Source organism: Sminthopsis crassicaudata, chromosome 5 (assembly GCF_048593235.1).
Source record: "Sminthopsis crassicaudata isolate SCR6 chromosome 5, ASM4859323v1, whole genome shotgun sequence".
NCBI classification, from domain to species: domain Eukaryota; kingdom Metazoa; phylum Chordata; class Mammalia; order Dasyuromorphia; family Dasyuridae; genus Sminthopsis; species Sminthopsis crassicaudata.
Window position 1 is genome coordinate 159,466,373 of NC_133621.1, and position 24,582 is coordinate 159,490,954.

Sequence of the window (24,582 nt, forward strand, 5' to 3'; positions counted from 1 at the left end):
GGGCCTAGATCTCTAAAGGTCAGACCCACAGGAAGTGATGTGACCCACAGAAAGCAGACAACATTGGTGACCATTGGTCAAGAATGGTATTTCCTTTTAGCCTATTCAATGAAAAGGCTTGGGTCTTTTGCTATTTAAACCTGAGACAAGGAAGCTGCTTAGGTTCCACAAACACATGGTGGGAGTGGGGAAGACTCCTAGATGTCTGTCTGGGGATCTCCCTACAGGGACTAAATAAATGCTCTTTCTTTGTACCTGAAGATGTATGATTATTTAATTTGGGAAAGAGAGTCCTGCATCTGTCCTACACAATACCATTAGCATGACCTCCATGTGTGAGAAAATCAACACAGCATGGAACCATGTGCTTAGAGGAACAATCCCAACACTTCCCTTTGCAAACATCATGAGTCTTGTGTCAGTGTAGCTTCAGAGAGAAAGGAGAGATGTCTGCTGCCTTTTGGGAAATGGAGGAGACCCTTCCTCTACAATTAAAACTGCCTTAAATTAAATAAGTTATATATCTAATAATTTGTTATCTTGAATTCTTGCAGAGTAATATTAGTTAAACTCTAATCTTTCCAGAGTTAACCCTGGATGAGGACATGAATCACTAAGATGGCTCAACTGAGAATGTATTGTATGTTTATTTCACTTCCACTCACACAAAGCAATATTTGTAGCACAAATGGGAGGTTACCATCTTGAAAGTATTTTTTTAAATAAAGTTGGTATTTAAGGGACTAACTCTCCAAGTGAAAAACTACTTCATTTTTAAAATATTTGCTCAAAACAGTTTAGTAGTAGTCTAAGTAAGATTCTAGTATTATTAAAAAGACTAAAGTTCTTTATTATAAATTTTCCCTTTTCTCTTGTCTTCCAAGGACTAGAGATCCTTAGAGTCAACTCCAGAACCGCATACTAAGAGAATTCGATGAGACAACATAGTTAATGGTACGCAGTTTATTGAATAATCTGCATCTCTTGATGATTTAAGCACAATAAATACTGTCTTCCTCTGTCTACAAACACTGCTTTATACTTTTTTATTCCCTTTGTTACATAAGATACAATACAATGATTTCACTTCCTTTGAACTTCTTAATGGTTTTTTGTTGTTTTGTTGTTGGGTTTTTGTTTTTTCCATTTTCAGTTCTTGAAATTGCATAATTCCTGCAGTGATTTTCAGAGTAGTTTTTGACAGTGAATTTCAATTTTGTTGAAGGCTTTTTGGTTGCACACTTGTTTTTCTAGTAACTGCACTTATTTTATTTTGTTGACAAGGATATGATCACGTGAAAAACTGACATCTATCAACAACAAAAAGCCTCCATTGTCATCTATTACTGGTAAAAAAAAAAAATAGAATATGCCTTCCACTCAATAATCTGAGCAGATCTGTACTTTCAGAGTCCCTTAGGAAGATAGATATTCAAGCTTGATGTGAATAAACCAGAATCCAGAAATTACTATGTGGTGAATGTCCCATTCTAAAATAAACTAATAGACTATCCATAAACAGAAGCATGTGGTGTCCTTTATGATGTATAAGGCCTAAGAACATGTCCCAAAATGATACTGTTTCAATGCTGTTATTCCTAAGACTAAGACATCTGATAGAAACGTGATTATTGAATGTCCACTGATCACCAACACCATTATTGTCTGGAATTTCACCCACAGTAGGGATGTTGCTATAAATATGGCATTACTATCTATCTTAGCACAGAAATTGCTAAGATGACATTACACAACTGTCTTATACCTATAGCTCACAATAAAACACTATGGTAATGACTCTTGATCCAAATGTATTATCTGCTTGAAGAATTGGTATGATGAATGGCAAATTTTGGGATTAGCTACAGAAAATATTTTTGTTCAGGTATGAGCTAGATTAGGTGGCCTCTAAAACTGAAACTCTGAAAAAAGTAACTAGAAGATATATAATCAGCACTCTTGTGCTGTTGCTCTCCTTTTTCTATTTCCTCAAATAAGATTAAAATATTCTAGTAGTGACAGTCTGTTATAATAGATAAAAATTCAGAAAGATCTGGAATAGGTTCTGCCTCTAATCTAGCTAGGACTACCTGTAAATCACTTAAACTCACATAGACAGACAATACTTTACAATTCTACCTAGAAAAATAGTTGCTAATTTCTATTGATAGAATTTTTTTTACCAACATCACAGGTACAGAACAGAAAAATAGTTGAAGAATGGGTAATTAAGCAAATATGTCATAAGTTGTATTCATTGCTTGTAATCACAAGATAAATGAATTTGGTAAAGAGAAAAATTATATTAGATAGACCCTAACAATTGAGGACCTGGTCATTTCTAAAATGAATTACAAAATGGTACTTTCACTGTTTTTTTAACAGTGTAAAGGTCCTACCCTTATTTTGTGCCTTTATTTTTCAATGATGGCATAATGTTTGATAGCTGGGATATCAAACCAGAGGCCATTAGCTGCCTCACCAGTAGGGACAACCTCATAGTTATCCTAAAAGATAACATAAGCATAGTGTTTTATTACCTTTTGAGATAAACATTTATAACTGTCCAGAATTAGTCAGTGCACAAGCAAGATAGGACAGATCTGCAATTGTTTAGACTATTAATCACCAAAATCATTCCTGCATCGGTGCAAAGCACAGGTGTGGTTAGCATCCCTTAAAAAACATAAAAATCTAAGCACTGCTTTACCTTGATTTATTCAAATAAAGATATATCTTGTGCTAATTAAAAACATAATTATTTGAAAGGCTGTCAGATTACTGTCAAAGTATAGGTTCCAAATTAATGAAGGGAAAGAGGGAAATGGTTTCCAAAGGGAATTCAGCACCATCTTGAAGACACAGCAGGCTTCAGATCTTCATGTTCGACTGCTGGTGCTGGTGACCATAAAATATTACTTTTAATTGGGATAGTATCTGTTCAGTCCCTTATGGTGTGACATGCTTGACAGAGAGGGAAGAAAAACTCATCTCTTATTTAACAAAAGAGAAAGTAACCATCCATTCTAGACAGAAGGGGAACACAACACTACATTCAAATGATTTTGCTTTCTTGCTGATGTTATACTCGAGCAATCAAAGCTTATTCTCCTTTGAATTATGAAGATTTTTTTTAACCGGACAGATCATACCACCTGCATCTCTGGAAAGTTGCTTTGCTTGTGAGAACCTGTATATTAACAATTGAGGCTAAATCTACTACCAGCTGTTTGCCACATTCAATCTAAAGAAGAAAGTGACTAATTGCAGAGTGAATACCTTTCAATACACTAAAACTACAGACATTGTCTTATTGCTGTCAGTTAAAAGCAGACTCAGATCTGACAGGTGACAGAGACAAAAGGGCCTCCATCTCATGGGGATATCTGAAGATGAGAGAAACATTGAGAAGAAATGCAGTATTTACACTGTAGTAAAAAATAGAGTGCAGAACAAAGAAAGCTACATTAGAAGCCAAAAGATAGCTGTTAATTAACACAGGCAGAATTTAAATCTATCTGACCTTGGAAATATGACTACACTGCTCTGAGTCTTGATTTGCTCATTTATATAATGAACAGATTAGCCTACACAAGGATTTCCTAACCTGGGAACATCATGATAACTTTAAAAATATATAGGTAACTATTTTAATATAACTGGGTTTTTTTGGTAATCCTGTCTTTTATTTTACATATTTTAAAAATACTTTGGAGAATGTATGGAAGTAAAGAAAGAGGAAGAATGGGTAGTATAGTGCCTACTATCTATCAGATACTTGCTAATCACTTGTACATATATTAGCTCATTTTATTATAAGAAGAATACTTTGAGGTAAGTGCTATTATTATCCTCATTTTACAGACAGGAAATTAAGTTATTTGCCTAGAATTACACAGCTAATCAGTGTCTGAAGTTGGATTTGAATTCAGGTCTTCCCCAACAGAGGCCCACCACTCTATCCACTGCATCTAAACATGCTTCAACTGCTATTCACAGACTTCACTGAAACTGCCAGAAGGATACATGATACAATAAGTATTCCTGGCTTACATTATCTGTGAAGTCCCCTCAAATTCTGATACCTAAGACTCTTGTGGGATTTGTCATATATGAAGACATAATTTGAGCTATAACAAATATCTTTTGTATGTACCATAACCTTTTGTCTCATTCAGAAGGGATTTTCTGGAACTTCTGATAGTCTTTCCCTCAGGAAAGATTTCCTTCTATGATGGTTTATTTTGTCTAATGCTTCTTTATCCTCTCTTTTGGGTTCCTTTTAAAGGTCGGTTACAGAATAAAGCTGTCAAGCCATCTCATTTTTACAGATGGGTAAACTGAGGCCCAAGGGAATTGCACAATTAACTAGTGGTAGAGCTAAAACTATTTTACAGATCTTCTGACTACAGAGAAATTTTACTCCTTTATGTTACACTGTCATTCCATATGGTGAAGTAGTTTATAACAAGGTCTTAATTAATAGTTATATCAACGATTGTGAAAAATTCAGAGATATTACTTAGAATTAATGGTTATCTCCAGTGCACTATTCATGACAAATTAGCATTTTACAAATTTGGTCTTTTGTTTAGGGGAAAGATAAAAGTTAAGAAAAGTTAGGGGAAAAACTTACTAAATTACTGCACTTTTGAAAATTTAAACTCCATCTCCATTCTCTGTAATAATATCATTTAAAAACTACTTCCAAGTCTTCACAAAAATTCTATCAGAGAGTATTATCATCATATTAGTATTGTATGAACCTCCCCATTTTAAGTCTTCCCTAATCACCTTCCCTCCACAAAAAAGTAACTACTTTCTTAGACTTCACATATTAATTGGTTCTTTGCCTCTTTAGTAAAATTATAATGTGTATAACAATAACAGTAATAGTTAACAATAATAAAACAGTCCTTTATGGTTTGCTGTTATGGGCCAGAACTCTGAACTTGAAACAAGGATTCTTACAAGGTAGTAACTCAGTGGAATTGATAAATACAATGGTTATCTAGTTTAGTATGGTGCTTAATAGTTCTCTAGTTCAGTACATGTACGTAATACTTAATATAGTTCTACAAGATTCGCACCTATGATAATATAATTATAAGAGAACATATAAGCTCAGACAAACTCTGCCAGAGTCAGAGTCAGAGAAGACAAGCAGACTAGAGGCGGGAGCTCAAGCTCTCGGAGCCAAGGACAGACAGATTCATTTACTTCATCTCACACCACTGAGGGGGCTGGCCTCCTGCACTTCCCCTACTGAGACCAAGGCCCACCTGAAAAGCTCTCCGTTTGCAAAGTACTTTACATTTATTAATTCTCTGGATGCTTACAATAACCTTGTGAGGGTTGTTATTTTACATATTATTTTACAGATAAGCACACTGATGTTTAAATTGTTTGCCCAAGATCAAAAAGCTAGTGTCAGAGACTGGATTCAATTTTGGGTGTTTCTGACACCAAGTCAAGCATTGTTCACTAAGTTGCTTCCAATAATATTAATCTCTGTTTCTGCCTGATCCCTCAATGGGCTTTAAGCTCTCATAGAGCAAGGATTGTGTTCTCTTTTAAATTTTGCATCTTCCCTCACATCTGGCCTAGTATTCTACACATTTAATGTTTACTGAATCAATGATTGTTCTTATTTTGGATGAAAGTAACTTTTACAAGTCCTTAGGGGAAAAAAAAAGCCTCTCATCTACTATATCTTGAATAAATTTTTCATATATTAGGTTGATAGAGACTTCACTTACCCCACACTTGGGGTGGAAAGGGAAGGAAGAGAACAAAAATTGATCTTTATTATATGTTCCAGGTGATCATAATATAAATAGAAAAGAGATTGAAGGATTCTTTCTCTTGTTCAGGCCATTGTTTTTGTTTTGTTTTGTTTTGTTTATTTGTTTGTTTTTATGAGGCAATCAGGGTTACATGACTTCCCCAGAGCCACACAACTAATAAGTTGTAGAGTATTGAAGGCCAGATTTAAATTCAGGTCCTCCAGATGCTAGGTGTGGTGCTCTCTCTGTTGTACTACCTAAGTGTCCCAAGTCTTTCTTCTTAGAGGCAAAATTTCCTCTCTAAGAAAACTGCAAGATTTCTCTCTGGCTCAAAAAGAAAAAAAAATTAGTTCAGATTTAGTCCAGGCTCATAAATTAGCTAATTTGGATAAATGAAAATATACAAGCACACAGATACACACATATGGTGGATATAGGAAAACTACAAGAAAGGTCAATGGAAAGGAAATGTGCAAAGTAGCCGATGAGATCACCAAATAACAGAGAAGAATAGGTGTAGGAAATCAATTTTCCCTGAGTAGTAATTACGTCCTGACACCTCAGTCCTTATCATCCTTCACTTTTCCTCTGCATTGGGAAATGTCAGTCACTCCTTAGTACTCTCTCTGACCTTGAATTGTGTGGATTGTGCAGGATTATTTTCTCACTCTTCTCTTTCCTCATCTTTCAAATCTTCACCAGCTTTCCTATTACTTCTTATTACCTCAAAATCTGGTCTAGAACTCCTTATTTCTCTCCCTGTGTCTTATTCTTTCCTCATTTTCATTATACATTCCTATAGTGCTAATACTCATCTGACATAAGTAGTCTCTGTCCATCAATGCAGTGTAATGCCTCCCTTTGTCTTAGCTAGCCTACTAAATGAAAAAGACAACCTCTCAAGATGAATCAGGCAAAAATGAATTCCCTTTGTCCCTTTATTGGTGTCTGTTGCTAAAAGGTAAATGAAACTTTGCAGAAGAATTTTAAAAGTCAAACAGTATTAAAAGCAGTCAGTCCTCTCACTTGGCGCATTTATGATAAGTCCAAATAGCTTTAGCGGGAGTTGTCCTAGGAAAGAAAGTATGGGAGGGAAGAGAGGGCAACAAGCAGAGACTATTGGGGCATCATTCATTACCTCACATGGGGCAACAATTGAGCTCTGTAAAACTAAAGCAAAGCACCCACCACCAAACCAGGACAATAAGTGGTAACTAAAATAGAGCCAAATGAAAGTCCAGAAACAAAGCCAAGGGTTTTTGCCAAAGACTCTCAGCAATGGTGATCTTCAGAGAAGCATAGTCTATAATGATCTGTAAGAGTCTTCCCAAAATAAGGCATATTTCACTCCATTCAGGTCTTACAAGCTCTTAGGGCAGAAGTCTTCAATCATCAGCAATTCATCTCAACCCAAATTGAAACAAGATCAGAAATGACAGGGTGGAGTGGAGAGGAAGATCTTGCTTAGGTGAATTTTACTGATTTTGTACTTCTAGTGTGACAGCCCAGAAGTTACCAATTAGCAAAACTGAATTGGAGATAAAGTTCATAGGCCTACAGGATTCAGAAAAGGACAGAGTTATAGCCAGGAAAAAAGGTCATAAGAGAACCTATCATGAAAAAAGATTACCCCAAAAAATACTTTGTTTTTTCTCATCTACAATTCTCTTTACATAAAGAAGTGTGATAATCAGGGAATCTTAGAAACTTGATATTTCTCCTTTAAGGCATTAGAGTTTTCAGGAGAGCACTAAATAAAGAATCTGTTTTCAGCATAATAATGTCAGGTGTAAAAGATAGAAAGTAGTATAACAATCTCAGCCTTTGAAAAGAAAAAGATAAGCTTTCATTTTGTTCTAAATGTAGAGGTGACTTGATTAGCCTTAGAATATGGAAGATGGATAGAAGTCCCACTTCAAATATATTCTCCTTTACAAGTCTCATCTTCCCACAGTCTTAGAATTTTGGGAATGAAGAGAGAAGGAAATGTGGACAAAAGAGCATTTTTCACTGGAAGTTAACTATATTAGTGAGATAATAGGTCTAAATCAAAAAAGAAAAACTCTACAGATATAAAAAAATTAAATCAAATCTTTTTTTAAACTTAAAAAAATGGTTACTGTATACCTTCATTTCCTTTTTGAATCTTGTGCTTAGCACAGTTTTTGGCACATTGCAAGCACTTAAATATTCTCTTCCTCCTCTCTTTTTTCTCCTTTCCTTTCATTAATTTTCCTTCTTTTCTTGCTTTTTTTCTTCCTCTCACCAAGTACCAACAACTGAGAATTAAATGAGACAACATTGTATGATATGCTGGATCTGGAGATGGGCAAACTTACAAATTAGAGGACCAATTCAAATTTCCCTTCTGTGGCTTTCTGGCTCTGTGAACTCTAGATAAATCATTTAATTTCTCAATGCCTTCAGAATCTCCATAACACTTAATTAGTAACTCCTAAGAGATAGACCATTATTGGGGCAGCTAAGTGGCACAATGGATAGAGCACTAGCTCTGAAGTCAAGAGGACTTAAGTTCAAATCTGGTCTCAGACACTTAACACTTCCTAACTGTGTGACCCTGGGCAAGTCACTGAGAGAGAGAGAGAGAGAGAGAGAGAGAGAGAGAGAGAGAGAGAGAGAGAGAGAGAGAGAGAGAGAGAGAGAGAGAGAGAGAGAGAGAGAGAGAGAGAGAGAGAGAGAGAGAGAGAGAGAGAGAGAGAGAGAGAGAGAGAGAGAGAGAGAGAGAGAGAGAGAGAGCTGTAATCTTACATACTGGGAAGTTCCTAGTACTAGTGAAATCACAGATCTTTCAATCTTACATACTGGGAAGTTCCTAGTACTAGTGAAATCACAGATCCTTCAAAAAGCTCCAATAAAAAGCTCCAATAAAGCTCCAATAATATACTTAAGAATCTATGATTACATCAGGTGGAGTACTCCTTAGTTCAGTTAATAATGAAATCCCCCATAACTTTTCAGATGGTTGGTAGTGATTGTGATTGAAGAACATTTATCACCTAGTGAACAACTTTCTAGTAATGAGCTTCTTTAAACTTAGCTGGATCCTTGGAAGGTGGCCAGACAATCCACCTCTGATCTTGAAATCCAAACCTTTCCAACTTGGTAAGATCTGCCAGAGCTTATATTCCAGTAGTACAGCCAATGAGAACCCAGGGTTATTTCCATGATACATAAGAAAATTTTATTGGTAGATTAAAAATGTGTGCTCAGAAAAACAAAGTTGTTTAAATACATCTCATCGAGTTCCAGCAAATAACTACAAAGTATGACTAGATTCTTGATTTCCTCTCTGCTGTTGAAGAAGAATTTACCCATATCAAAATGGAATCACAGAAAGGTAGAGCAAAGAGTCTTGGAGCCAATAAAAGCTGAATTCAAATCTGATCTCAGATACTTATTAGCTATGTGATCTTGGACAAGTTACTTCACCTTTGGCTACCTTCATTTCTTCCTATGTAATATGGGGCTAATAATTGTATCTCCCAGAAGTGTTGTGAGGATTAAATGGGATAATATTTGTAAAGTGATTAGTATAATATCTAGTACATAGTTGATGCTATACAATGTTAGGTAATAGTAGTGATAGTAACAGCAGCAGCAGCAAAAGAATGATAATCAATTAAGGCTAATAAAAGCAATTCAAATTTTGATAAAGATGGAGGCAGTGAGGAGGATTAGACTAGATACTCAGAGATTCCTTCCAATTCTAAGACTATGTATAATTTAATACATCTCTTCATGATTTCCACCTTCTCTCCATCCCTATTTGAAACTCCCTTTTATGGTTGTCTTCCACCATTAGATTACAAGTTCCTTGAGGGAAAAGCCTATAATTCTATAGCTCTATTTGGAATTGATTGTGAGACATGGAAGACATTGGCACAGGTCCACACACAGCATGGCATGCCCTCATCAGAGAAGGAACCATTCTCTGTGATTAAACCACAGCCTCAGTAGTTTAAAGGAAATGTAAGATGTGCAAATTTAGAGACAAATCCACTCCAAATGTTCATATGGAGTATTTGTGCCCAACCTGTGCCGAAGCCTTTTTTGAACTTGTATTGCTATGAACAGACTTATTCAAATCTTGTCCTATGTTTTCTGGTTACTGAATTGATGAAGAATCTTGGAAATTGAACTGAGTTTACAGTCTGACTCACATATTGATGTCATTTTAAGAATAAAGGACAGCAACAATATTTGTATTCGCAACACACAGCAAAGTACCTGGCACGATAAGTAAATGTTCTAACTAGCTAGATATTTCTGTATCTTCTTATTCTTTCATATAAACATATATGTAATACATAAATGTCCATATTTGTGAATATTCATATATATGTGAATATAGTTGTGTTTGCTATAAATAAACATAAAGTCTTAGAAAATTTCCTAGAACAATAACTTTTAGCCAAGGACACAGTCAGTATATGTCATAAGTGATCCTCAGATCCAGATCTCTCTAGCTCTCCATTCATGTCAAGAAAGAAAAGAGGAAAGAGGAGAAAGGGAGAGAGCAATGAGCATGACATTGTGGATTGAGAGTTGACCTTGGAGTCAGTTCAAATTCTACATCTACCCCATTCTGGCTACATGACTCTGGGCATGTCATGTAATCACTCAAAAGCCCAAGTCTCAAAAAAGATCCCGACCTGAATTGTTATAGGAACTTCCTTATCTAGGAGTTGCCTATACAAATAAAATCACAGGCCCAATCTCTATTCCCTAGCCTTATATAAACAGATGTAACATTTGCCTATATGACTACAGATGGGCTCTATATAGTTCAGTATCTCTAAAATATTCTATGCCAGATTAACAGATTAATAAAAATAAAAAGAGAAAAATAAAAGCAAAAACTCTATTCACATCTATCGGTTAGCCCCAAAGTTATAAAAGCAGCCTTGATTTTGTATCCAGAAAATAGATGAATGCATAATCACATCACAAAGTGTAATGCTAATAAAGACTAAGAAAGCAATACTTATCATTCCCCTATCTAAATAACTGAAATTACTTTCCAGATGCATGGGCTGCTGAATAAGGAATTAAATACAAGTAGTAACAATATTGTAAATCAAAATGATATAAACTGAAAGTATACTAAAGTATAGCACAGAATTGTGATTATTCCTCTTTAATGAGAATAGGTGGAAGGAAATATAAGTAGAGTAAATTTTGGATATCTAGATTTCAAAGAAAGAGGCAAAAGGGCCTTTTAAAATTATTGCTTTGCTACAAATCTGTGATTTCCTCAGAGAGGAATTCCCAGTATAGAAATTTCCTTCACTGACATGGATCACTTATTTGTTTCTAACTTACAGTTACATCACCTACATCATCTACCTAGATGTGATGTGAAGTTAAACGACTTGCCTTTGATCATACATATATGTCTGTAAGAAATAGGCCTTGGACCCTGGTCTTCATGACTTCAAGACTATCCTTTTGTTCACCCTCTTCCAGTAGTCTTCTTAGGCCAGAGACCTCTGAAGCTTCCTCATCTTCTAATATGTGAGTTCCTCTCCAGAAGTCCCATTTGAAAAAGTACAAATGCAAACCATATATGGCTCACCAGACAATTCTACTACATTGCCTTCTCCTTCCCTTATTTTTAATGCTGTCTTCATTTATTAGAATAGAAGTTCCTTAAAGGCAGAGGTTTTTATTTTCCTTATGTTTGTATTCCCAGCATTTAGAACAGAGTTTGGCATATATATTTATTTACTAAATGTTTCCTACTGAAATCCAATGCTGAACTACCTCTTCATAAAAAGTATAATAGAATAAACTCAAATATACAGCCTCAGCTTAGCAAAAAGCCTTGTCAAATTCTTGTTTATGTAAATAAAGAAATCAGCTATTCAACCAGCCAGCCACATAAAAGCAAGCACTCATCTGAATTTGCTCTGATTTAAAAGCATAAAGCTTGGGGTGATCTTCCTCCAAAGGACTTAAGTCGCATCATGAAATTACTTTTCAGTCATTTATCTTTTAGGCAGCTAGTTGGTACACTGAAAAGAATGCCAGAAATAGAGTCAGAATGACTCATCTTCTTGAGTTCAAATCTGACCTGTGACACTTATTTAGTTGTATAAACCTGGACAAGTTATTTAACCCTGTTTGCCTCATTTCTTCTTCTCTAAAATGAGCTGGAGAAGAAAATGTCAAACCATTTCATTATCTTTGCCAGGAAAACCCTACAAGGCATCAGTAAGAGTCAGATAACTGAACAACATTTGTCATTTAATTTAATTCACACAGATCATCTTCTAAATATATCAACACTTAGAGTCCCTTTACTAAACCCTACTTTTCTATTGGCCTATTCTAAATGTTCCCACTTCTAGTTCTACCCACAAAGAAAATATTTTTGCTTATCAGAGAAGAACAAGGAAAATACAATTGTCTATCTTTTCCTAGCAATTCTATGTCTCCAAATAAATAACTACTAATCACACTGTCATTTTATTCAAACCCACAGATTTGATTTCTGTTTCTGTTCCCATTCTTTTGATGCCCCTACACCACTCTTCCTTTCAAAATATCCTTTGGAAATATGTTAATTTCTGATTATGTTCATACACAAATTTCATTTTCTGGCTGCCATGATGGTTTTAGTTTACTTAAATCCACTGTTCTTTGCTAACCAGTTTGTTGTAAAATAATGTACTATTTGAAACCAAAAACATAAGGCAACCAGAGAAATTTGGGAAGACTTGTTTGAATTGAAGCAGTATAAAGTTGGAAAATTATATCCACAACAACTTCAAGGCAGATAAACTTCATTAATTGTAATACTCCATCTTATTCCTAGAACCCAAAAAATAAAACACAATTCCTTCTCCTAAGGAGACAAGTAGAGCACCATGGTTTTTAGATGCCATAAAATGTCAGATGCAGTTGCTATGTTGTGTTGGTTGTTGTTCAGTTATTTCAGTCGTTTCTTTCTCTACTTCATTTTACTGATGAAGAAACTGAGGCAAATAGGTTAAACAGCTTTCCCAAGATCACAAAGCTGGTGTCAAAAGCCACATTTGAACTCACATCTTGCTGACTCCAGGCCCAGCACTGTATCCACTGTACCTCTAGATGCTTGCCATGTTGGTTAGTTTTGCTTAATGGTTTTTTTCTTTGTTACATAGAAGGGTTCAGTGGGTGGAGGGATATTAAGGGATGGTGGTAAAAAAAAAAAAAGACAAAGGCATCAATAAAGTTTACAAATAATTTAAAAATGCAATTTTATATTTTAAAGAAATATCAACATTTTATTACAAAAACCTATAGCAATGTATGGAATTTTAGTTTTCAGATAAACTAACTAAAGCAAAAATTGTTCAAATAATCAAATGAAGTAGAAATAATAATAACAATAAAGTATACTGTGTACTAACTAGCTCTAATTTCTGTGATTCTACTCCAAGATCATTTTATTAATGAAATTATTATAGGGTTGACAAATTTAGAAGGTGATCTATATTGAGTCAAAGTAAATGACTAAAAATGGGAACACATTTCTTTTCTAGTATCCCTAAGCCAATGACTTCTGAACACCACTATCCCAAATAAGTAAAATGAGGGAGCTCTGACAACACCTAAGGGTAAATATATCAAACAAGCCTTACCTCTATGATCGATGTAAGGATGTCTCTGATCCCTGCTTTAATCTTCAGGCAGGCCTTGCTATCATAGGATATGATATCATATCACATCTCCCCCCTATACACACATATACCCCACATCCACCTGTTTCTCAGAGATTAATAACCAAATCAATCTTTTTGTTACCATAAAGGGAGATACAATCAATTGGTCAATGGCATCATTCCGAATTCTTAGAATTCTGTCACATATTGCTTAGCAAGAAGTTCCTTTCCATGACTCCCATTCCTTCCTGCTCATCTACGTCAGCCCCATTCTTTTGATACCCCTATACCACTCTTCCTTTCAAAATATCCTTTGGAAATATAGTTATATTGTTAACAAACTATCATTCATATCAGACCATAATTCTTCCCTAGAATTTACTTTATAAATAAATGAAAAATATGTTAATGTGTACACATTGTTTTCTACTGATGGAACATAAACTTCTTGAAGGCAAAAACCATTTTACTTTCATCTTTAACCCCAGCATCAGCACCTGAGGCAGAATGGGCACCTAACCAAAGCTTATAGGTCAATAAAGTCTATTCTTCTAAACAGGATAAACGGATTTCATCAAGATTTAAATAAGAAAAAAAATCATCTGTGGAGAAGCTCAAATTGTCCATAAAAAGATAGAGTTTACAAAAGAAAAATGGAAATGTCCATTTTAATTAGACATGCCTTTGCTTTCAAACCAATTTGTTCACTGCCATGAGACAAGATGTTTAAATGTTCTAAGCAACCAAATTGATAATAAGATATTAAGCAGCTTTCAGAAAACCTGAGTAGTATAAATACTGAGCTGAAATACAGTATACTACCAGAGATTTTATCAGCTTAAAAAAATTCAATAAAATAAAAACACTACTATTCCACCCTCCAGCTTGCAACAATGAAAGCAAATCAGATTAAAAAAATAACATTTTCTACTGGGTTTAAAACCCTATTGGCTTCAGGCACAGAGACACCTGGTTCTATTTGTCTTTCCAAGCATAAATGCAGAGGGTTTCCTTTTGCAAAGATCTCAGTGTTTATTATAGTTTACTATGTGAGCTAATGGGAAGCATTTCATTTTAATCAATAAAACAGAAAATCAAAAAAGATCCAAACATACTGCATTCTTTCCCTTTCACAGGGTCAGGCAGTCCAGAACAGTCCACTGCGGAATTGGGAACGGCAACTCTCCACCTGGAGCCACTGCTATCACATTCCGTATATTCAAAGTGATAATCTTTCTGCAATTATAAAAATATGTTATTCATTTCAGCAAGCATGCACAAGATTCCATGTCATCACAAATCCATTATAAATTTTTCCAGTCTCTCAATTTGAGCAATCTAGGACACTTCTACTCCTGCCTCCATGCCCTTTTCCTCAGCATTTAGCACAGTTAGTGCTTAATCAGCTTGTTGGTTCATTGATTCTCCATGTTGTACGTTCACCTTAGCTACTCTTCCCCACAATTCCCTAATCCCCCACATTTTCTTTTCCCCCACTTTCTTTTGCAATTCTATCTTACTCAAAGAGAGAAAAGTAGAACTAGGAAGTTCTACCTCAATCAAATAAAAGAGGTGTCATAACCTCTCTCCTTGGTCCAGCCTAGTCAAGGATGAAAATATCTCCCTTCCCCTCCTTCTCAATATGCTTACCACTACCCTCTACAAATCCTGTGCTTTGTCTAAGGAGGAAGAAAAAAAAAGAGAACATGTCCTGATCTAATTCTCATTCAGTTTAAACCTGACAGCGGGTAAAAGAATTAGTCATCCAAACACTGAGTAGAAGACTTTCCAAATTTTTAAGTGGCTCACACAGGCTCAACACACACCCACCCCCAACATGCCATTTTTCAGCACATTTGCAGAACATCAGTTACAAAGTTGAGCCAAAATACTCTTTGCTATTTGATGCTACAAATTCTCACTTTGCACATTACATCTCACTTATGATCAAAGATAAGCTGGTATAAAGAATGTCATCTCACCACTTGGGAGAGAGTGACAGGCAAAAAAGCCTTAAATCCATCTCAAAACTTTTTTATTACCTCAAATACATCAGAAAAGAGGATTGCTTTTATCTTTCTTCATCTTTCCTCTATTCCTCCTCCCCAAAAAGGGATAATAATGATGTTGGTCAGAGTTAATACCAGGAGAAATATGTATTTTATTGGGATGATTTTTAAAGACCTTCTTTACAGAGGCTGGGAAGTGTGTTTACAACACCACATGTAATATCAGGCTTCTCAAATGGTTTTGTTAGATTTATCAAACTTTTTTCCTCTTTTTTTATTCTTTTTTTTAATAAGGTACAGCTTTCTGGGAGGAGGAATATACTAAAAAATTTAGGTCTGGTTAAAAAAAAAGAAAGAAGAGAAAATGAAGTTATATTTTGACTATCTACATTCCTCATTACCCTACTTCAAGTGCTGCAGATAATAAAGATAATAATACCTTCTATTTGTTTAATATTTTGCAATTTGCAAAACACTTCCACATGCACTCTTTCATTTAATTAGACACAGCTAAGTACCTAATAGAGGATGAGATCAGGAGTAAGGAAGACGAGTTCAAATCTAGTCTCAGACATGCAGTAGCTGTGTGTTCCCAGGTTAAGTCATTCAAACTCTGCATCAGTTTTCTAAATTGTAAAAATAGTGGTGATAATACTTAGCTCCCAGAGTTCTTGTGAGTAAGAAATGAAATAATAATTGTAAAGCTCTTACCACAGTACTGGCACATAATAGGTGCTTATGGAGTGTTTTTTTCCCTTTCTCATTAATTCTTATAACTAACCCACAAGGACAGATAATTATAATGATCATCTAAGAGACAAGTAAAACTAAATTTCAGAGAGGTTAACTCACTTATCCAAAGTCACACAGCCAGAGGAAAAAATAAAAACAAACTCAAGTTTTCTGATTCCAGGTCCAAGATTTTTTACCAGCTTATATTGATACATTATTAGAGGAAATTCTAGAAAATAATGGATTATGTAAAGAAATTGACATATAAAGCCAAAAGACCGATGCTTCCCAGAATGGGAACTTCCTCCATAAAAATTACAATCCATCTATGAATAAATAATTCCTATTTTATTGCATATAGTACATTAGATTTCTTTAAGTTAGTTAAGTTACTATTCAAACTTCTTTTGACTAACTGAAAATAGCTAGTCCTCAGCACTGAACTTCTGGACAGCTCCAGTGTGGCAAGCTTGGATAACAATAAAGAGAAATGGAAGTCATTATGAGTAGTGAGATAGAGAAGTACTCAGAGAAAAATAAAAGGATTACCATGAAGCACTGAAGGCCCAGTTTAGAAAAAATAAATTTTCAGTGATCAAAGTTAGCATGCTTGCATAACCACTTCCAGCAGTAGTCAACAGCATGCATGTAGGAATAAAGGAAGTGAATGATGAAGTAGCAACTCAGAAATTAAGTTTGGCAAAGAATTAGCAGCAAAAGGACAAAGGGCCAAGGAATGAAAGTAAAATACAGTATATATTTGAACTTGGTTACTATAGCATCAAGACTGTGAAGATGAATTCCAGGAGTGAAAATGGCAGAGTAAGCAATAAATTGTCATAACTCTCCCATATTTACTTTCAAACCATGAAATAGCACCCCTAAAAAGATTCTAGAATATTAAAACCAGCAAAAAATGGAGTGAAACATTCTTTCAGCCCAAGAAACTTAGAAGATCAGCAAGAAAGATGTGACTCACTCAAATAAAAGTGGAGCATAATCCAAGACAGGAAGCATCCCAGAAAGCCCCACCTCAGCAAATCAGTGGGAGATCTTGAATCCCATTGTGGTGGAACAGGCCAATGCCAACACCAGACACACACACACACACACACACACACACACACACACACACACACACACACACACACACACATCCTAATGTACTTCAGCATTACCAGGGAAACAACAGGCAGAGTCCAGCTCTGAGAACCATCACATGCTTCAGTGTAGCCCCAGGTAAAAAGGCACAAACCCAGCCAAAGAGGCAGATGCTAACTCTATGGCTGCCTAAGCAAACAGGCAGTCACCAGAGATCTGACTTCCACATGCTTCAGTAAAGCCCTGGAGAAACAGAGAAACAACACACCAGTCTCAGCACACTCCACACATCAGCAGTAAAATTCTAGTTCAGCACCTGGTAAGCTTAGATTATTACAACCTCCAGCAATTCCAGCCATCCTGCCCCATCCTACCCCATCCTACCCACTCACTGCAGCACCAGATAAAAAAATCATGGCCTGCATCTCCTGGCACAAGAAGCCTGAGACTGGGTCCCTTCCACCTAAGGAGAAGAGCTCAAATTAAAAACAAAGGACAAAAGCCAAAAAAGATGAGCAAAAAATAACAAAAAATGAATCTAATTGTAGGAAATTATTATGATGACAGGGAAAACCAAGACACAAACTCAAAAGAGTTTTTAAGACACCTATGTGCAAAATTTCAAAGAAAAGTGGTCAAGCCCAGAAAAAAAAACTCAGTAAAGAGCTCAAAAAGAAGCTTAAAATTAGAAAAAGAGAGATAGAAGAATTGGGAAAAGAATGATGCAAGAAAAATATGAAAAAAGAGTCAATACCTTAAAAAAAGGAAAAGAAAACAATTGCTTAAAAAGTAGAACTGGCTAAATAAAAAAAATACAAAAATTCACTGATACCAACAACTATAAAAAGTACAACTGGGCAAATGGAAAAAGAAGTACAAAATCTACCTGCAGAAAACTTCCTTAAAAGTTAGAATTGGACAAATAGAAGCTAATGACTCTATGAGACATCAAGAATAAAAAAAAAATTCATCAGAATGAAAAAAATAGAAGAAAATGTAAAATATCTCTTGTAAAAATAACTGACCTAGAAAATAGATCCAGGAGAGACAATGTCAGAATCACTGTATTACCTGAAAGCCATAATCAAAACGGGATCCTAGACAGCATCTTTCAAGAAATTATCAAGAAAAACTGCCTTGATTCTCTGAAATCAAAGGGCAAAATAGAGATTGAAAGAACCAATGATCATCTTGGGAAAGAAATCCCAAAATAAAAATTCCAAGGAACAGTATAACTAAATTACAGAACTAACAGGTCAAGGAAAAAATCCTGCATGTGACCAAAAAAAATTCATATGTCAGGAAGCCACAATCAGAATTACATAAAAGTAAAACATTAAAGGGACATGGTATTCCAGAAATCAAAGGTACTGGTACTACAACCAAGAATCATCCACATGGTGAAAAGCAGCACAATACTCCAAGTGGAGAGGGAGAATGGTCATTAATTGAAATAAAAAGATTTCAAGCTCTCATAAGAAGACCAGAATGGAACCAAAAAATGTATCTTCAATATAAAGACCCAAGAGAAACCTAAAAATGGGAAAGGGGGGGGGGGAGTAAGAATGAACAAAAGAAAAGCATTTATTAAGTACTTACTGTGTTCTATATTTTGTTTATATAGAGGTCTTCTACCATTATCAGAATCATAATACATAAGAAAAAGTGCTGGATTTAGAATCAAAAATCCATTCTAATTCTACTCAACAACTGAATGATATTGGATATTTTGTCTCTTATGGGCCTTAGTTTCCTCCTCTGCAAAATAAATGGACTGGTCTAGATAATCTCTTGAGTTCCTTCCATCCTTATATCTATGAATCTATAATCATATAAAAATAAACTCTATTCCCACAATTAGGAAACTTTATCAGCCCTAACCAGAATATCCTAAGTCCAAAAAAGAATTTAGACTCTATGTCTGAATTATCTACTAAAGTAGGTAAGTTTTATTCTAATTATAATTAGTCATCATTAGACTCTTAGGAGAGAAGAGGTTGGTTTGTTTCTTGGGGGTAGACACTTAGAAATTCCATTATTCTTTCATTCCCTGGTTCCCACCAAAAAGGGGAAGTAATTTTAGACACTAACAGAAGGACCACTAAAAATTTAGACCAGGGCTTCTTAAACTTTTTCCACTCGAGATCCCTTTTTGTCCGAGAAATTTTTATACAACCCTGGGTATATCAGTATATAAAACAGACTTTGTTTATAAAATATTTGCTAATTAACAGAATATGATTATGTGCTAAGTAGGTATTAAGAATTGAGAGTTTGATAGAAGAAATTAGTGAACTAGAAAGATTTGAGAAAGACTTCATAAGAAAGATGGGTCTTGAGTTCAACCCAGAAGGATAACTAGGGTTTACAGTTAATGGAGCTATCAATTCACTTGAATTCAAAAAACAATTATTAAGGAAAAAGTCACTCCTTTATCTCTGATACTTGGCTTCTTTCAAGTTTCACCTCATCTTCTATAAGAATCCTTTCCTATTCCTCTTGCTATCTGTCCCTCATACCTAGTATACATTCCCCCCTGACCTTTACCTCTTGTCCCCAGTTTCATTCAAGAATACTTCCGAAACTATGATTTATTTTGTATATTTTCTGTATATAGTTATATGTGTTTGTGCATGAGTGTGTTCTACCCATTAGAATGTAAGCTTCTTGAAAGCAGCGACTGTTTCAATTCTGTCTCCTTATTTCCAGCAATTCATATGATGTCTGATGAGTCTAGGAGTTTAACAAAAAGCTTATTGATTGAGTATGCACATCACACAGATCTTAGATTTATCCAAATGTCAGTCATGCTGTTTTACATTTGTACATCACTTAGTTTATAAAGGGTTTTAAGGAACATTATCCCATTTGATCCTCACAACAACCACTGAACAAACAGATTCCTGTTCTCTTTACTTTAATTGGCAAACTGCCAGTGCTCACAGCAGCTGTGTTCCTCACAGCCCAGCCTTTTTGATAGATGAAAGCAAAATAGAAAGATGCACCAGGGTATTTCTCAGGGCAACAGAGTTTAATTAAAAGGGGAGAGATGCAACAAATAATCACAAATGCCATTGCAGGATTAAATAGGAGGAGGAGGAGTGAGGTAAAGACTGTTGAAGAGCCTCTGGCCAAAAAGAAGAAATATCAATAATATAGCTGGAGGAACCCAATGAGGAGGAGGGAAAAAAATACTTTTCTTCACATTAATGTTCATTTTTCTCTTGTACTTTTTTTTAAGTCTGACAACGTGAAATGTAGGTTCCCAGAATAATGTAACCTTACAATCAAATAAAGTTGAAGCTCTTCAAGCAGGACAACTCCTGCCTTTTAAGTGTTCAAAGTCTAGTGCACACTTAACTTAAAAAGAATTGGACCGGTGAACTGTCTGAGTACAAGTATAATTCAGATGAATGAGGGTGCTCATGACTATGTGAAAACTTTAGGGGAAAAATCCTACCTCCTAAATGCATAAACAACAAGTTTCTTTATCCTATATCATCAAGAATACAAGAACAATACAGAGTAAGAGCAACTTAATGAGATTTTTTTTCCTTTAAAAAAAAGAAATCTAATATATTAAAGTTACCATGGGAACCCACCACTGAGCAAAGATCCATATATCATTTCTCGTTATCTCTGATTAATGATACATATCTCTTGCACTCACTTGGTAGAAATATACTGTTTTTAGAAACTGCTTTTAAAATTATTCTTTTTAATTCAAACAAATTCCTTTCAATATGTTTAAATTATTTTGTTTTGTGGCTTTTTTCGTATTGAAATTTTAAGAATTATGGGAAGGAGGATAGGGATAGTAGTCAGAAGTCTAGAGTTCTAGTCCTATCCTCTGCCAGTGATTAGTATATTCATCTTGAGCAAAGTACCTCACTCCTCTAGGCCACCATTTTCTTATCTGAAAATGAGGGGCTTAACTATATAAAGCAGCATACAGAGTAGAAGCAATGCAGATCTTGGAATCACAGGACATGGGTTTGAATCTTGGCTCTCTTATAATATGTGATCTTCAGCAAATCACCTCTCTAGACCCATATAGCCACAAATGAAAAGAAACTCACTTCCTTCATCTAACTACCTTCAACTACCTTCATCATCAAGTAAAGAAACTGAGGCCCAAAGAAATCAAACAGGTTGTTCAAAGTTATTCGGGTACCATCAATTATGTCATTGACAAAATGAGAAGAATTTGACTGGAGGACCTCCAAAGTCCCTTCCCAGATTTAAATTTGTGATCTAATATCTCTTCCAGTTCTGTTGTTGTTGTTTGTCCTTCCTTCTCAAAGATGACCATTACATCATGGAGGTAATGATAGCACATTCAAGAGAATTGGATTTAAGTGAGGAAGGGGCTAGGCAAGATCACCTTCCTCACTTCCCCCCCCAAAGCCACTTGGGTCCAGTGGCAAGATATAGAGCAAGACAACTGGAGATGATCTTGGATACAATGTGAGACTTTGGTCTTTTCAAGGTCTTCAACAAGTCGAAGTTTGACTGAGGCAACCCATTCAGTGATTAAAACTAGGTAGCAACTGAGGCAAAGAATGGCCTCTTTCACCTAGTCAAAAAACTAATAATCTAAGATTTCTGGCTAAAATTTTCTTATGCCTCCATGGCCAATGCTCAGGAAAAAAAGGAAAGCAGTTATATATCATTGCTAGATACAAGATTAAGAAAAGGATGTGTTAAAACTTGATGTCCATATGAACACAGAAGTTGGGACGCTACAATCATTTTCTGTAGGATATTAGAAAGACAAATACATAAATACTAAAACCACAACTAATAATTAAATTACAAACAAAAGGAATGTTGTACTAGAGAAAAGGTTTATGAACTTGTATATCCCTATTTTAAGCATAGGTAGGTAACCCTTCTATTGCCCATTGTTAGCAGGCCATGGAGTAGCATAAATCATTGAAATAACATGTACAAATAATAAAAAAAATTTATTTTATTTTAGACATCTGGTTCATTTATAATGCTTTTTAAGTTTAAAAAAGTATAATCACTATATTCTTTTCTCTTATTCTTCAGTTTCTTTAATAAATGTATTAACAATGAAATGACAGGGGAGCTAGAGAAAGAAAAAAAGACAAACAAGGAACCTAAATGATGTAAAAACTGAATAATCAGACTTTTAAACATCAGGAAATGCTTAAAAGTAATACTAAACTATTTTTTAAAAGATTTTCTATTAAGTAAGAAAGCTTAAGGAACCAATGAAAAGAATAACAATTGAGAACCAGAAACTGCTGCTACAATTTAACATCTGATTGGCCACAGTATACTAAACATATATGAAGTATACATACAACATGAACTTACCTATTTCTGTTAGCCTACATAGGATCATATGTGCAAAAATAAAACAATATCACACAAATATTCATCCAGGTAGTGTGAATGCAAATGAATAAAGATGAAAATGTTGAAAGAGACAGAAAAGTATGTATATGTATGTGTGTGGAAGAAAAACTATAAATAAAATAGTTATCCCTTCTACATTATGGGGGTTAAAAACACATAGCCCTGTGATTTGGAAAATCCTCATGAAATTTTTTTGGCCTCCCTTCATACCAGAGAAATCTAAATTTTTCCTTTCTCTTATAGGGTATGTATAGTAGCTTACTGTAAAATTTGGGTTAATGTTATACAACAGAACACATATTTTATGATTTGAGTTTCTAAAACTTTCTCTTTGTCACTCACTGGTCTTTGCGACTTCTGCAAAACTCCTCAAAAATACTTATTTAATTTCTTATGCCTATCCCTGATATATTGAAAGCACAATGGGGAAAGTCACAATGTGGAAGAGAAAACTGTTCTCTGCTTAAAACTGGAAATATAAGCTAGCATTTATATAGTACTTGAAAAGTTTACAAAGCACACTGCACATAATATCTCATTTTATTCTCAACAACAATCCTACAACTTAAATTCAATTATTATCCTATTTTACAGATGAAGCATCTAAAACCAGATTTGAACTCAGGTTTTTTGAATTCCAGATCCAGATCTCTATCCATCTTTTCATTCAGCTGTCCCTTTTCTCAACAAGCTTGCATTTTAAGGGGAGAGAAAACAAATAATGCAAGATTCTGCTCCAAGTCTGTTTGTTGTGAACAGAGAATTATGTAGCCCTGTGGCACATGCAGTGGATCTGTATTCAATGGACATCAGTGTGAATTCTTGCTCAAGTACTTATCAGCTGTGTGATTAATGAACCAATAATTTAAATCTCTTTAAATTTCAGTTTCTCATCTGTAAGATGAGAATATTACCTCTTATCTGTAAAATGGGAATGATATTACCTCTTATACAGTTATGAAGATTAAATGAGAACATATATGAGAATTTTCAAACCCTTACATTAACAAATATCTTCAGCATGACCTTGAGCAAGACAAGACTTCTCTGAATCTGTTTCATTGTTTTTAGTTAGTTTGTCTCAAATAAAAGGGTTGGATTGAATGATTTATAAAGTTCCATTCAACTTCACTGTCAATATTATCCAGAATCATTCAAATAATGTTTAATGTGAAAAGGCTCTATTAAAAGACAACCCCATAGACATCAATTTGTTATAGCAGTCTCTATTTACATTTCCCAGAAATACCAAGATATACATTTGTCTCCAACAAGCAATAACTTTCCACTTCCGTTGTTTCCTCTTTCTTTGAAAACTTCTACTTAATTCAACAAGCAAAGCCTCCAATGTAAATGTGAATTTCATTATTTGTCCTCAATTTTAAAAGCTACCCACAATGCACTACACTTTCCCTCCTTGCAACTAAGTAGTGTTGTCTCTAACCCCGCTGGCTGTATTCCCCTTCCCCGTTCTTTCCAGTGGAGGTGTACTTCTCTTCACTAATCTGGAACTTCTCTTGATCACCAACCTTGAAACCAAACTTAGATTTTTCCAGTATCTCCAATCAATTCAACAAGATCAAATATTTACTAAGAGCCTCATATGTGGTAGGCCCTGTGCTAGGCTTCACTCCCACACTTTATGCTTCAGGGATATTTTAGGCAAACCAACTTGTAGCCCTAGTTCATCTTTTAACAGCTTCTCCAACCCTGTTTCACAAGCTCTCTCTTCCTAAATAGTTTCTGAGACATATTCCCAAACTATTTTAGGTCTTATACTTGCTCTGTAATAAGTTCCCCTGCATGACATTAGCTATAATTTGCCGTAATTTTATACATAATAAATAATAACATTTACTATGTTTTTCAGCATTTCTTTTTATATAATCCAGTTAAAAA

General features: G+C 34.9%; 1 protein-coding gene across 1 annotated transcript in view; it reads right to left on the reverse strand.

Annotated features, from left to right (window-relative positions):
• Positions 1 to 24,582, reverse strand: part of ELAPOR2 (endosome-lysosome associated apoptosis and autophagy regulator family member 2) — a 202,524-nt gene that overhangs the window by 105,330 nt on the left and 72,612 nt on the right. Inside the window, 1 exon segment of the mRNA XM_074268541.1 lies at positions 14,569 to 14,689. Within this exon segment, the coding sequence (XP_074124642.1) occupies positions 14,569 to 14,689 (121 nt within the window).